This window comes from Protomyctophum parallelum (assembly GCF_964188405.1).
Source record: "Protomyctophum parallelum genome assembly, chromosome: 2".
Lineage (NCBI taxonomy): Eukaryota > Metazoa > Chordata > Actinopteri > Myctophiformes > Myctophidae > Protomyctophum > Protomyctophum parallelum.
This window is the reverse complement of record NC_139699.1, coordinates 40,153,170-40,165,893: the sequence shown is the minus strand read 5'-3', so window position 1 is coordinate 40,165,893 and position 12,724 is coordinate 40,153,170. Positions and strand designations below refer to the sequence as shown.

The 12,724-nt window shown below is 39.9% G+C and overlaps 1 protein-coding gene across 1 annotated transcript in view; it reads right to left on the bottom strand.

The window, feature by feature from the left end:
• The window catches only part of LOC310854617 (transient receptor potential cation channel subfamily M member 1-like), a gene marked incomplete at both ends in the record, with an annotated part of 67,222 nt that overhangs the window by 11,464 nt on the left and 43,034 nt on the right, over positions 1–12,724 (bottom strand). The window contains 7 exons of the mRNA XM_083759292.1: positions 1,336–1,510; positions 1,986–2,058; positions 2,541–2,719; positions 3,009–3,137; positions 4,107–4,244; positions 5,461–5,577; positions 8,882–9,110. Coding sequence (XP_083615418.1) covers positions 1,336–1,510; positions 1,986–2,058; positions 2,541–2,719; positions 3,009–3,137; positions 4,107–4,244; positions 5,461–5,577; positions 8,882–9,110 — 1,040 coding nt within the window. The remainder of the gene's footprint in view (positions 1–1,335; positions 1,511–1,985; positions 2,059–2,540; positions 2,720–3,008; positions 3,138–4,106; positions 4,245–5,460; positions 5,578–8,881; positions 9,111–12,724) is intronic.

Below are 12,724 nucleotides of genomic sequence, written 5' to 3'. Positions count from 1 at the left end.
TGTGTAATCTGGTCCCAGCAAACCAGGCACAGATTTGCTGTTTTCTTGCATAAGCATAAAATTGCGGGTTGGCTGTCACGTTTTTTGGCGCAAAGTAACCACAGTATACCGCTAATCAACTTACAACTACATACTCTATATAGTATATGTATATGTATATGTATACGTATGTCTTACGTCATCATTGAGAGCTAGTCATACGTATACTATATACATAATCAGTCAAAATAAAATAGCAAATTGTGCCTGATCTGCTGGGACCAGAGTACGTGGTGTGTATATGTATGACTAGCTCTCAATGATGACGTAAGAAATATGGTCATTTGTGTAATCTGGTCCCAGCAAACCAGGCACAGATTTGCTGTTCTTCTTGCATACGCATAAAATGGCGGGTTGGCTGTCACGGTTTTTGGCGCAAAGTAACCACAGTATACCGCTAATCAACTTATAACTACATACTCTATAAAGTATATGTATATGTATACGTATGTCTTACGTCATCATTTAGAGCTAGTCATACGTAAACTATATACATAATCAGCAAATTGTGCCTGATCTGCTGGGACCAGAGTACGTGTTGTGTATATGTATGACTAGCTCTCAATGATGACGTAAGAAATATGGTCATTTGTGTAATCTGGTCCCAGCAAACCAGGCACAGATTTGCTGTTTTTCTTGCTGTTTTTTTCCAGGCGATAAAACTGTATTTCTTATATAGATAGAAACTTGAACCATACTTAATAATACTAGGTGTTTATATGCATAAAGTAGGTAGGTAGCAAATAGTTACACCTAATGATTATACATTTCAAACGTTCCTTCACAGAGATACTGAGATTTAACAGTTTACAGCGGTCGAAAGTACTTGCGCGCTCTGCTTGCGCACTAGTTGGCCATTTATGTGTGCAACAAGCAAGTATGCACTCGACAGAGTGCAGTTCTAGTTCTTCATTGGTTTTACTTAGCTCTTCCCCCTCTTCTGATTGGTCGAAATTTGACAGGTCCTATTTTTTGCTATAACTTTTGAACGGTTTGTAGTACAGACTTGTGAGTCATGTCACTTGATTCGGTTGAGAGTCATTGTCCTTCATTGGACCCTATTCTGTTTGGTCAATATTTCATATTTTCTACAGTACTGTATGTTTTGCCGTAACTTTTGAACAATTTGTCGTACAGTGTCAAGAGTCGATCGCCTCACCGGACTCGGTTGAAAATTCTTGTCCTTCATTAGAGATTTTTATTATTATTATTATGATTACATTTATGACATGTTTATAATGTTGTTATTGGCCGCTGAGTCAGGAAACGTGGTCTTACGATGAACTTTGGTCTTACGGTCTATGGAGTCGGCAAAAACCTCTCCGTAGATCATCCAGTATGGCATGTAGAAGATGTTCCGGGCCAGACGCCATGTCGGCTTTTCATCTGGGTGGAGGATGGCCTGCCGTGCTACACCGAAACTCATCAGGACCACCAGCATGATGACCACAAAGTACAGCATGTCAATCATCTGAAAATACATAGAAAATACATAAAGTAGAGCATGCCTATCACCTGTAATATTGTAGCGACCCCGCTAAAGACCCGGCTGTAACTTGCTCCTTCAAAGGGAGCTATCTCTCTAAATGCTCGGCCGCAACCCGCATCTTCCAAAGCGAGCTAGCTCTCTGAAGACCCGGCCGTAACTTGCTTCTCCAATGGGAGCCAACTCTCGATTGGCGTTGATTGTTGCCTGCCGGTCTGCCAAGCTGGAGACCAGGGTTCGATCCCTACCTCTGTGCTTAAAAAAGGTGAAAACAAAATGAAAATCACACTTGTGTGAATTGAGAGGCGTCTCACTTCTTTAAATAAACATTAAAAGTCCATAGATAGACGTGGCTGCCATATGACGACATTTCCGAAAGCCAGACGTTGGGAGGGGTAGCGCCCCTCAAGAATCTGATGAAGAAAATTTAAACTATAATGAAGTAATGGCCCACACTCACCATCTTCCCTATCATCATGACGTACGGCCCCAGGTACTTGTTGACGCCAAAGATGTCCAGAACACGTATGTACCTGTAGAACATACATGTAGTACATGTAAAACACATTGACCTTAGTGACTGTCCAGCAGTGGTGGAGAGTAACTAAATACATTTACTTAAGTACTGTACTTGAATACAAATTTAAGGTAGTTGTGCTTTACTTAGTTGTACTCCACTAGATCCAAATATTGTACTTTTACTATTGTACTTTTAACCACTTCAGCCCTATACACATTACAGCTATTTTCCAAAGATTTGAAAACTTCAAATGGGACATTATGCATGAGTACTTTTCTTTTGGTACTTACAGTAGGATATGGCCGCCATGCAGACATATGTTGGACACTCGTTTACATGGTTTTGTTGAAAGTATTTTAGATACCAGGTTATTGAAACAGCTGCAAGGTTCATTGCTTACCTGCTATCCTATAGTTGCAAGGTACAGATTATTATTTTCCTCAAATGCTGAATACATAATGGACTTGATATGGAAAGGGTTGAAAGCCACCATACCAGAAGATGATGTCCACACAGTAGATGACGCGGCCGTAGCCCATGTAGGGCTCGGTCTGCAGGCGGAGCAGCAGACCCAGGAGGAAGGTGCAGATGGCGGCCAGGTCGGTGATGTTCCAGTACTCCTCCAACCACACGTTGATCTTCTGCTTCAGCTTCCCTGGTTCCGACATCAGGATCTGGTGGAGGTACATGAGAACATGATGTAGGCATGAGGGTTCATCTTGAGTCGACTAAAACTATGACGAAACATGCTCGTCGACTACCTTTTTTCCACAGAAGAAAAAAACTAAAGACAGTTAATTTTATGCTTGGCTGTGTGCAGGTGTCGCATTCCGAAAATAGCCATGAATTCAGTGACCGACCAATCGGAATCAAGCATTCAACCAAGTCGTAAAACACATTTGGTTATTGGTCATACAGTATCTCAGATTGATGTGATTGGGCATACAGTGTATCAGATTGTACCTGTCGGACTTTCTCCAGTCCCAGAGTGATGATGTAAGAGATGACGATCCACTCCTGGAGAGACGGCCATCGTTCCATCTTCACCAGGATGATGTAGTTGTACAGAGCCAGATAAACCAGGTAGCAGAGCTATAAATATATACATCTGTTATAAACACTGACACAGATAAACCAGGGAGGAGATCTATAAATATATACATATGTTATCATTTAAACACTGACGCAGATTAACCAGGTAGGAGATCTGTTTAATACAACAACATATTATAACATACGATACGATACTGTACATAATCCTACAGACCCAGGTAAACCAGGTATGTTATATAGCGTTAGAAGAAGTTATCCTTAGGGGGCACGGTGGCACAGTTGGTAGTGCTGTCGCCTCACAGCTAGAAGGTCCTGGGTTCGATTCCCGCTGGGGACGCTATGGGCACTGGCAGCGTGTTCCCTCCTCCGCGTCATCAGTGCCCATACCCGAGGCGGGGGTTGGCGATAGGGCCTTTCTGTGTGGAGTTTGCATGTTCTCCCCGTGTCCCCTAGGGTAGATACCCTCACAAAAACATGCCGTAATCCTGGTCTCTAAAACTACCTCCCCCTGGCCAGCCAGGGCGCCTGATGGAGGGGAAAGGAACTGGTCGGAATAACGTGTCCCTTCCACGCGCTACGTCCAGCCGGGGAAACTCCCCTCTGTCAGGTGAAAAGAAGCAGCTTGGACTCCTCATGCATAGAAGGAGGCATGAGGTCAGTCTGCTGCCCCCCCAGGTTGGCAGAGGAAGTGTAGCGCCCAGGATTACATTAGATAATTGGCACTGGGTGAAAAAGAAAACTGTGTTACAAAATCGTGGGATAAAAATGTAGTAAAAAAAAAAAGAAGAAGTTATCCTTCTAGCTATGTTACTTTCCAGCCGTTGCACCCAGCTCCCGGTAGAGAAGCCTCTCGTTTGTAATAAAAATTTAAAATACACTTTCGCTACTCACCAAAACAAAGACAGTTTAATAGTTCCCACTACTTTCCTTAGTGGGAACACTCAGAGCCCCCCACCTGACGTTTAACATACACGTTTTGGCCAGAAAATAAAAATAAAATGTACTTGCCGTGTTGAACCAGAACTTGGTATAGGGAGCGCTGTAGAACTCATAGATCTTCGTGCTGAAGGGAACTCGGCGTTGGTTCCTCAGGCCGTCCTCCTCGTCGCCTTTCTTAGACATGCTGTCTACGTTGGACACACCGTCCTGAGCACGCACGCATACATACACACATGTCCACACAAAAGGAAACAAGGACACAAATATTACGGTGCAGTGAGGTTACATCCATAAAGTCTAAGGCATAATGTCCTCATGATTAGACCAAGCACGTCAAGTCACCCAGCTGACAATCATAGCAGAGACAGCAGAACACTCTTCCAGCCCTCCTGCCTCGTTTCTGGGCATCCCAAGTTGTCGAAACCCTCTCTAACAACCAGTCCGCGGGCATATCCCAGACTGGACTACCAGAGGAAACCCTCTCTAACAACCAGTCTGCGGGCATGTCCCAGACTGGACTACCAGAGGAAACCCCCTCTAACAACTAGTCTGCAGGCATGTCCCAGACTGGACTACCAGAGGAAACCCTCTCTAACAACGAGTCCGTGGGCATGTCCCAGACTGGACTACCAGAGGAAACCCCCTCTAACAACCAGTCTGCGGGCATGTCCCAGACTGGACTACCAGAGGAAACCCCCTCTAACAACTAGTCTGCAGGCATGTCCCAGACTGGACTACCAGAGGAAACCCCCTCTAACAACCAGTCCGCGGGCATGTCCCAGACTGGACTACCAGAGGAAACCCTCTCTAACAACGAGTCCGTGGGCATGTCCCAGACTGGACTACCAGAGGAAACCCCCTCTAACAACCAGTCCGCGGGCATGTCCCAGACTGGACTACCAGAGGAAACCCCCTCTAACAACCAGTCTGCGGGCATGTCCCAGACTGGACTACCAGAGGAAACCCCCTCTAACAACCAGTCTGTGGGCATGTCCCAGACTGGACTACCAGAGGAAACCCTCTCTAACAACCAGTCCGTGGGCATGTCCCAGACTGGACTACCAGAGGAAACACAATTGGCCCGTGTTCGGGGGAGGGAAGCCGGGCGGGGAGGAGGGTGATATTGGTCATTGCATGTCGGCCTACTCCTACGGGCTGGGGACGGCACCTGTGAGGAGGGAGTGTTGGGCAGGAGGAGTAGTCCTCACGGTGGGGGCTCCTCACCGGTAGGTGAGTCAGTCACTACAACAGGAAATAATTGGCATAATAACTAAATTAGGGAGAAACAGGAGGGTAAAATAATTGGCTACTCTAAATTAAATAAATAAAAAGGCTGCTGTACCTTGCTGGACTGACTTGTTGTAATATATAATGTATTTGCTCTGGCAGTAAATGAGTTAAATAAATAAAGAGGCTGCTGTACCTTGGTGGACTTGTTGTCGTCGTCCTTCTCCTCGTTCTCCTTGGAGTTGAAGGTGCTCTCATCTCCTCTGAAGTTAAACAGGAGTATGGAGGGAGGAAACACGATGCCCACAATCACCTGGAGGAGAAACATCTAAACATGATGAACTGGAGGAGAAATATCTAAACATGATGGTTTTTGGATGGTTGGTGGTTGCTGTAACTGAATACATTTTTAAATGCTATCTTTTGTTAAGTTTCTATTACCTTTTCAATCCTGCACCTGACAAATAACCCAAAGTATAAAACTAACAGTAAAACTAATAAGAACTACAGCAAATACGCTTTAAAAACGAAAAACAACAAGCATGCAGTATTAAAAAAGAACTAAAACTGTCTGTCTGTCTGTCCGTCCGCCTACCTTCAGTCCGTTGCCCTTGCCCATGCGCAGGCAGCCCATCCACATGCATGTCTGTCTGCCTGCCTACCTTCAGTCCGTTGCCCTTGCCCATGCGCAGGTGTAGGATAAGCCAAAGCCACCCCCTATTTTTTGGTTGTTTATTTAATGATAATTCATATTCTACTCAAGTTCATAATGCAGTTAATGACATTACAAGTCAAATAGTTAAAAAGATAAAAGTTCATGCATAAGTGTATTTCATTTTGTCATTGTTCTATGTAATGTTTAATAGTCTCAAATACAAATAGTCACTATGGGCCTGATTCTCCAACGCGCTTCCGCTTATATATTGACGTGACGCTAGCGGAAAGGCATTTACGTGGATTTCCCACATTAATTTGGAATTCATGGAAATGGCCTTGAACTTGACGCTGACTTTGATTGATCGGAAACTCCGCTAAATCCTACGGGACCTCTTTAGGTGTCGGAGAAATTTGCGGAAGCATACACTTGCATATAGATTTATTCAGAAGGCTTTAGTCTTCATGCTGAATCAATAAATAGTCCCCAAATCTCAGATAAAATATGTAGGCATGTGTCCCCAACATATTGGTCGATCAGCACATAAAAAAACGATATATATATATATATATATATAAAAGCTGAGTGCACTTGTATGCCTAAATGCATGCATTCTAGGCAAGTTAGCCTATAGAGTCCCATACAGAAACTGCCCTGCAAGCGTGACACCTTTTTATTTATTTATTAGGATATTTCTATCATGCGCGATTGAGGCTGCTCACTCGGCAGCCTTCTACTCGAAGTGCAACGGTTGTGAGCTTGTAGATCGGATCTCGCGGACTTGCGCTGCATGTTAAAAAACAAACTCACATTTATAATAAGAACATAGGCTTATCTGCATTCTGCACTGTACGAATCCAACATTGTTTAGTGTAGTAATGCCAGTAGGCGGCAGGCCTAATGAAATTGTTTTGTTACGGAGATCCTTGAGTCCGTTGACTGTCGGTGTGTGTGTGTGTGTGTGTGTGTGTGTGTGTGTGTGTGTGTGTGTGGCGGGGGGGGGGGGCAGACAGCAGCGCTGCCGATCCGATTCACATTGGAAAATGAATAGGGCTAATTAGCCCTATATAAAAAATAGAAGACCAATATTAGCCTAATGAATGCAGCGTGTTTGAAAGTCAGTCATATCAGTTTTAAGCCAGCTCACCTCCACTCGCGAACATGACGGACAGACAGACAGAATTTATAATAATGTATATTGATATTGATCACATGGATGCCACACACAGAATAGTTTAACTCACTGGATAAACTCACTGGATTATAATTTCTTCAGACAAGAGGATCCCAGGCCTACGAGGTAGGCCTATAATATATTCACTTATGAATGTATGGGCTACTGTTCTTTATCGCGCAACAGTGTCGTCTCTCTCTCTCTCGCTCTCTCTGAAAAGACGACTTTTGCATTGACATATCCGATATTTTAAATATCGGATATGTTTTACCTCTGCAAAGGTGTGAGTGAGCAACCGCCTTGGTCCCGAACTTAATTAAATAAATTATAATTATATTGCTTCAGCGGAGCACGCACCGTTGTAATCTTTTTATTTCCTTTAGGTGTCCTTTGATGGATTGATGTCAGTTTGTACATATATAGTAGCCTACAGTGGTAATATAGCCTACAATGGTGCAAAAACGACATAACGTAAAAGCCCTAACTGTCCTGCTCCTACATGTGTAGAGTTATTAAATTAATAGAGTGCGGGCTATATTCATAGCAGTGACCGCGGCTGTGATTTCTTTCCAGCAAGCATTTTTATTGTAATTTGTGAAGGCGCTATAGTCTGCGGCTGCAAAGCCTTTTTTATTTTTTTGACAGACGGATCTCAAACTGCTGTCTGCTGAGTCATGCTTGAAGCCTTTTATGGTCGATATGGGGCGTGGATCAATGCAGATGAGGTTGTCGGATGCTTCTCCGATCACTTTGCACCCGCTGCTTTGTATGACATACACCTGCGATACGTCTGCGTACCTGTGGTACACACCACTCTCTGAATAACACGTCATCTCAACGCAGCTTGTTCGGACGGATAAATACGATATCTGTTTCCGCCACAGTGTAACGGTGGCGTATTTCATTTTTAATTAATTAGGACCTATGTGTTTCTGCCCTGCCAAGAACAAAACAGAGCGATTGCTCCTCTAAGCCACAAGGGGCAATATACTCCAGTGAGTCAGCATGTTTCTGCCAGTCAGGCAATGAGGAAACCAGTACATCCTGTATATGGTGATTGTGCATAAAAGCTGGACAACATGTGTCTCACTCATTTTTGTGTGTTTAACTGTCTTGTTGCAGGTGAGATATAAGAGAGTGGGTTAATTTAGACATACTGTATAAAGTACCTGAACAGGGGATATGTGATACTGGGAAAAGGTAGCCGTGTGTCTCCACAATGTTTTAGAGTACTGTCTGTAGTCAGGTTTTGCTTAGCAGCTTAGCAGATTAGCTAATAGCTAGCAGCTAATGCTAACTCTGTGATAGTGACTGCAGGAGGCCCCAAGCTACTACTGTCTGTCTGATGTTATTGATAATAATTCCAACTCACTGTGATAGTAATATGCTATTGTGGAAACAGAACTATTTGGTGTCATGTATTTTTGTTATTTTGTTTAAACTGAATGTGATGTTATTATGTATTATTTTGTTATGTCCAGTGAGTCAGCATGTTTCTGCCAGTCAGGCAATGAGGAAACCAGTACATCCTGTATATGGTGATTGTGCATATAAGCTGGACAACATGTGTCTCACTCATTTTTGTGTGTTTAACTGTCTTGTTGCAGTTCCTTGATGTCCAGTAAAACGGTCATAAAATCAAACCACACTGATATGGACTCATTCATTGAAGTGTGTAACACAGGCAGCCCATCCACATGCATGTCTGTCTGCCTGCCTACCTTCAGTCCGTTGCCCTTGCCCATGCGCAGGCAGCCCATCCACATGCATGTCTGTCTGCCTGCCTACCTTCAGTCCGTTGCTCTTGCCCATGCGCAGGCAGCCCATCCACATGTCGGTGAGCAGCATCTGGCTGCAGGTGTGAGCGATGAAGTCTCTGTGCTTGGCGGCCACGGCCAGCTTCAGGTTGGTGGAGTTGCTCCAGTTCTTCAGTTCGTAGGTCAACAGCTTCATGGCCACCTGCTCATCGTTCCTGTAGGACTGGTCCAAGAGCTCATAGGCCAGCTGGCCGAATTCTCTGAGGAGGGTGTGTTCAGTAACCGTGTTAAATAGCTCTATTATTGTTCAGTAACCGTGTTAAATAGCTCTATTATTGTTCAGTAACAGTGTTAAATAGCTCTATTATTGTTCAGTAACCGTGTTAAATAGCTCTATTATTGTTCAGTAACCGTGTTAAATAGCTCTATTATTGTTCAGTAACAGTGTTAAATAGCTCTATTATTGTTCAGTAACAGTGTAAAATAGCTCTATTATTGTTCAGTAACCGTGTTAAATAGCTCTATTATTGTTCAGTAACCGTGTTAAATAGCTCTATTATTGTTCAGTAACAGTGTTAAATAGCTATATTATTGTTCAGTAACCGTGTTAAATAGCTCTATTATTGTTCAGTAACAGTGTAAAATAGCTCTATTATTGTTCAGTAACCGTGTTAAATAGCTCTATTATTGTTCAGTAACCGTGTTAAATAGCTCTATTATTGTTCAGTAACAGTGTTAAATAGCTCTATTATTGTTCAGTAACAGTGTTAAATAGCTATATTATTGTTCAGTAACCGTGTTAAATAGCTATATTATTGTTCAGTAACCGTGTTAAATAGCTATATTATTGTTCAGTAACAGTGTTAAATAGCTCTATTATTGTTCAGTAACAGTGTTAAATAGCTCTATTATTGTTCAGTAACCGTGTTAAATAGCTATATTATTGTTCAGTAACAGTGTTAAATAGCTCTATTATTGTTCAGTAACAGTGTTAAATAGCTCTATTATTGTTCAGTAACCGTGTTAAATAGCTCTATTATTGTTCAGTAACCGTGTTAAATAGCTCTATTATTGTTCAGTAACCGTGTTAAATAGCTCTATTATTGTTCAGTAACCGTGTTAAATAGCTCTATTATTGTTCAGTAACCGTGTTAAATAGCTATATTATTGTTCAGTAACAGTGTTAAATAGCTCTATTATTGTTCAGTAACAGTGTTAAATAGCTCTATTATTGTTCAGTAACCGTGTTAAATAGCTCTATTATTGTTCAGTAACCGTGTTAAATAGCTCTATTATTGTTCAGTAACCGTGTTAAATAGCTCTATTATTGTTCAGTAACCGTGTTAAATAGCTCTATTATTGTTCAGTAACAGTGTTAAATAGCTCTATTATTGTTCAGTAACAGTGTTAAATAGCTCTATTATTGTTCAGTAACAGTGTTAAATAGCTCTATTATTGTTCAGTAACCGTGTTAAATAGCTATATTATTGTTCAGTAACAGTGTTAAATAGCTCTATTATTGTTCAGTAACAGTGTTAAAAAGCTCTATTATTGTTCAGTAACCGTGTTAAATAGCTCTATTATTGTTCAGTAACCGTGTTAAATAGCTCTATTATTGTTCAGTAACCGTGTTAAATAGCTCTATTATTGTTCAGTAACCGTGTTAAATAGCTCTATTATTGTTCAGTAACAGTGTTAAATAGCTCTATTATTGTTCAGTAACAGTGTTAAATAGCTATATTATTGTTCAGTAACCGTGTTAAATAGCTCTATTATTGTTCAGTAACCGTGTTAAATAGCTCTATTATTGTTCAGTAACCGTGTTAAATAGCTCTATTATTGTTCAGTAACCGTGTTAAATAGCTCTATTATTGTTCAGTAACAGTGTTAAATAGCTCTATTATTGTTCAGTAACAGTGTTAAATAGCTATATTATTGTTCAGTAACCGTGTTAAATAGCTATATTATTGTTCAGTAACAGTGTTAAATAGCTCTATTATTGTTCAGTAACAGTGTTAAATAGCTCTATTATTGTTCAGTAACCGTGTTAAATAGCTATATTATTGTTCAGTAACAGTGTTAAATAGCTCTATTATTGTTCAGTAACAGTGTTAAATAGCTCTATTATTGTTCAGTAACCGTGTTAAATAGCTATATTATTGTTCAGTAACAGTGTTAAATAGCTCTATTATTGTTCAGTAACAGTGTTAAATAGCTCTATTATTGTTCAGTAACAGTGTTAAATAGCTCTATTATTGTTCAGTAACCGTGTTAAATAGCTCTATTATTGTTCAGTAACAGTGTTAAATAGCTCTATTATTGTTCAGTAACAGTGTTAAATAGCTCTATTATTGTTCAGTAACCGTGTTAAATAGCTCTATTATTGTTCAGTAACAGTGTTAAATAGCTCTATTATTGTTCAGTAACCGTGTTAAATAGCTCTATTATTGTTCAGTAACCGTGTTAAATAGCTCTATTATTGTTCAGTAACAGTGTTACATAGCTCTATTATTGTTCAGTAACAGTGTTAAATAGCTCTATTATTGTTCAGTAACTGTGTTAAATAGCTCTATTATTGTTCAGTAACCGTGTTAAATAGCTCTATTATTGTTCAGTAACAGTGTTAAATAGCTCTATTATTGTTCAGTAACAGTGTTAAATAGCTCTATTATTGTTCAGTAACAGTGTTAAATAGCTCTATTATTGTTCAGTAACAGTGTTAAATAGCTCTATTATTGTTCAGTAACAGTGTTAAATAGCTCTATTATTGTTCAGTAACCGTGTTAAATAGCTCTATTATTGTTCAGTAACAGTGTTAAATAGCTCTATTATTGTTCAGTAACAGTGTTAAATAGCTCTATTATTGTTCAGTAACAGTGTTAAATAGCTCTATTATTGTTCAGTAACAGTGTTAAATAGCTCTATTATTGTTCAGTAACCGTGTTAAATAGCTCTATTATTGTTCAGTAACAGTGTTAAATAGCTCTATTATTGTTCAGTAACCGTGTTAAATAGCTCTATTATTGTTCAGTAACAGTGTTAAATAGCTCTATTATTGTTCAGTAACCGTGTTAAATAGCTCTATTATTGTTCAGTAACCGTGTTAAATAGCTCTATTATTGTTCAGTAACCGTGTTAAATAGCTATATTATTGTTCAGTAACCGTGTTAAATAGCTCTATTATTGTTCAGTAACAGTGTTAAATAGCTCTATTATTGTTCAGTAACAGTGTTAAATAGCTCTATTATTGTTCAGTAACCGTGTTAAATAGCTCTATTATTGTTCAGTAACCATGTTAAATAGCTATATTATTGTTCAGTAACAGTGTTAAATAGCTCTATTATTGTTCAGTAACAGTGTTAAATAGCTCTATTATTGTTCAGTAACCGTGTTAAATAGCTCTATTATTGTTCAGTAACCGTGTTAAATAGCTCTATTATTGTTCAGTAACAGTGTTAAATAGCTCTATTATTGTTCAGTAACAGTGTTAAATAGCTCTATTATTGTTCAGTAACCGTGTTAAATAGCTCTATTATTGTTCAGTAACAGTGTTAAATAGCTCTATTATTGTTCAGTAACAGTGTTAAATAGCTCTATTATTGTTCAGTAACAGTGTTAAATAGCTCTATTATTGTTCAGTAACCGTGTTAAATAGCTCTATTATTGTTCAGTAACCGTGTTAAATAGCTCTATTATTGTTCAGTAACAGTGTTAAATAGCTCTATATTGTTCAGTAACAGTGTTAAATAGCTCTATTATTGTTCAGTAACAGTGTTAAATAGCTATATTATTGTTCAGTAACCGTGTTAAATAGCTCTATTATTTTTCAGTAACCGTGTTAAATAGCTCTATTATTGTTCAGTAACAGTGTTAA